Genomic DNA, 2,139 nt, shown 5'->3' with positions numbered 1-2,139 from the left:
GGTGAGCGCGGCCGTGTAAGCACCACGGGTCACACCGCCACGTCACACGTGTTCACTGTGTAATCTTCCAGCGAAAATAGCCACCTCACGTCTGCGCAATTACATAACGCTGTAATCACGGCGTAGCTGCAGAATAAATACAGAGCTCCTCGCAGCCGGCGTGAAGCAGCGCCTGCCTCCCACACCGGCTAATTTCAACCTGGGAACATCTTGCCAGAGCAGGGGAAAAAAAACCCCATCCTAACTGCGGGTCTGCTGCTCATAATTAGCGCTGCCAGACCCGGTTATTTATTCAGAACCATAAACACCCCTCATGCATGATTAGAGCATCTGTGAGCCCATTAACATCTGGGCTCTCCCAGAAAGCTGAGAGGGTCTCGGTGCCACAGCGTGGAGTAACACAGCTTTACCCGGTCCTGCCGTGACACCAGTGTTGGGCGGCTGCCTCTAAATTGATGTGTAGTGATAATGAGGGGTAAGGCACGCTTGCAGCCTGCTTAAGCTGAGTCTAAAGGCATGGGAGTGAGCTGAGCTCTGCTACACTTCCCAGCAAAGGAGAAGAGGCTCTGTCTTCTTTTTTTGGGGGGCTGATCCTGCATTAACTCATGTGACGTTCGAGCTGGGACAGATGGGACTCCGTGCCTTGACCTCTGTGAGGTTTGTCTTGGCATCCTAGAGTTGTACAAATAGGTTCAGTGAGCAGAGTTAAGCCTTTAACCTCAATTCCCACTTCTGGGACCAACTGATGGTCACCCACCAAATCCTGGCACCCCTTCCCAGCGCTTTGCAGCAGTGAGAGCCAATGCCGGGGTCTTGTGTGGTGTCCTACAAGCCGAGGTCTTGGCCCACCGTATTTCTGCAATCCTCACTCCCCCCCTCCCGCTGTAACCGCTGTGTCCATCCTTGCAGGGCAATACAAAGATCAACACCTTCAACTGGTCCAAAATTCGCAAACTGAGTTTCAAGAGGAAGCATTTTCTCATCAAGCTCCATGCAAACGTCTCTGTAAGTACTGCGCTGCGGGCAGCTGTGGACTGAGGATCGGCCATACAAAGTCCTCGATTCTGAATAAAATCCATTTTTGTTGCTCAGGGGTGATTCTCCTTCCCCCTTGGAGCATGGCATGTGTCACCCCCATGTCCCCAGGGGCTGGAGCTGCCGGCAGCCCAGTGTGATCCTTTCGGGGGTCAGGAGGGCAAGCAGCAGAGCCTGGCCCTGCGCCCCTGATGCCGGCTCGCTTGTCTCCATCCGTGCAGGCACTGTGCAAGGACACGTTGGAGTTCACCATGGCGAGCCGGGACACCTGCAAGGCTTTCTGGAAGACATGCGTGGAGTACCATGCCTTCTTCAGGCTGTCTGAAGAGCCCAAGTCAAAGCCTAAAGCCCTTCTGTGCAGCAAGGGCTCCAGTTTCCGCTACAGGTAAAGTCCCAGGGGGGAAAACCAAACTGCATGAGGCCAGGAAGGGTGTGGGGATGTCTCCCTTCTATTAGACCTGGCTGGATGCAAGGAGATGATGCCCACGATCTGCTTCTCCTGATGAGGCCACTGCCTTGCTCCTGCCGTGTCCCCTCGCCCGCCTCGGGATGCGGGGATGCCCAGGGCTGGGGCTGTCGGTGCGGCTCACACCTCTCCCCCCTTGCTGCAGTGGGAGGACTCAGCGGCAGCTGCTGGAGCATGGCAGGAAGGCAAAGATGAAGAGCCTGCCCTTCGAGAGGTACCGCAGGGCAGCGAGGGGGCAGTGCCTGGGCAGGGGGGACCACCCTACTGGCCACACACCCACCCATGCTCTTGGCCTTTCAGGAAGCACTATGCATCCCGCTACGATGAGAGGCAGTGCCGTTCCTCCCCGGATCTCCTGACAGACGTCTCCAAGCAGGTATTTCCCCTGGGCGTCGGTGAGAGGTAGTGCTGGGGCTGGATGGGGTGGGGGGGTGATTGCCATCGTGGCCTGAGTTGGTAGAGCTCAGCTGGAGGCCAAGCCAGGCCCCCAGCTCTGCGGGCTCACTGCTGGCCCCGCTTTGCCCCGTTGCCCAGCCGGGGTCTGGGCACCCACCCACCCTCTCCCCTGCTCAGGTGGAGGAGCTGCGCCTGGCCTACGGCAGCGTGGGGGCTTTCCACGCCAATAGAGAACGCGCATT

General features: G+C 57.8%; 1 protein-coding gene across 1 annotated transcript in view; it reads left to right on the top strand.

Annotated features, from left to right (window-relative positions):
- Positions 1-2,104, top strand: part of FRMD7 (FERM domain containing 7) — a gene marked incomplete at its 3' end in the record, with an annotated part of 9,743 nt that extends 7,639 nt beyond the window's left edge. The window contains exons 8-12 of the mRNA XM_010149020.1: positions 910-1,005; positions 1,257-1,420; positions 1,647-1,715; positions 1,802-1,877; positions 2,075-2,104. Coding sequence (XP_010147322.1) covers positions 910-1,005; positions 1,257-1,420; positions 1,647-1,715; positions 1,802-1,877; positions 2,075-2,104 — 435 coding nt within the window. The remainder of the gene's footprint in view (positions 1-909; positions 1,006-1,256; positions 1,421-1,646; positions 1,716-1,801; positions 1,878-2,074) is intronic.
- Between the last annotated feature and the right edge of the window lie 35 nt (positions 2,105-2,139).

This window comes from Eurypyga helias, unplaced genomic scaffold, assembly GCF_000690775.1.
Source record: "Eurypyga helias isolate BGI_N326 unplaced genomic scaffold, ASM69077v1 scaffold25993, whole genome shotgun sequence".
Lineage (NCBI taxonomy): Eukaryota > Metazoa > Chordata > Aves > Eurypygiformes > Eurypygidae > Eurypyga > Eurypyga helias.
The sequence above is the reverse complement of the archived record's forward strand: the minus strand, read 5'-3'. Positions and strand labels throughout refer to the sequence as shown.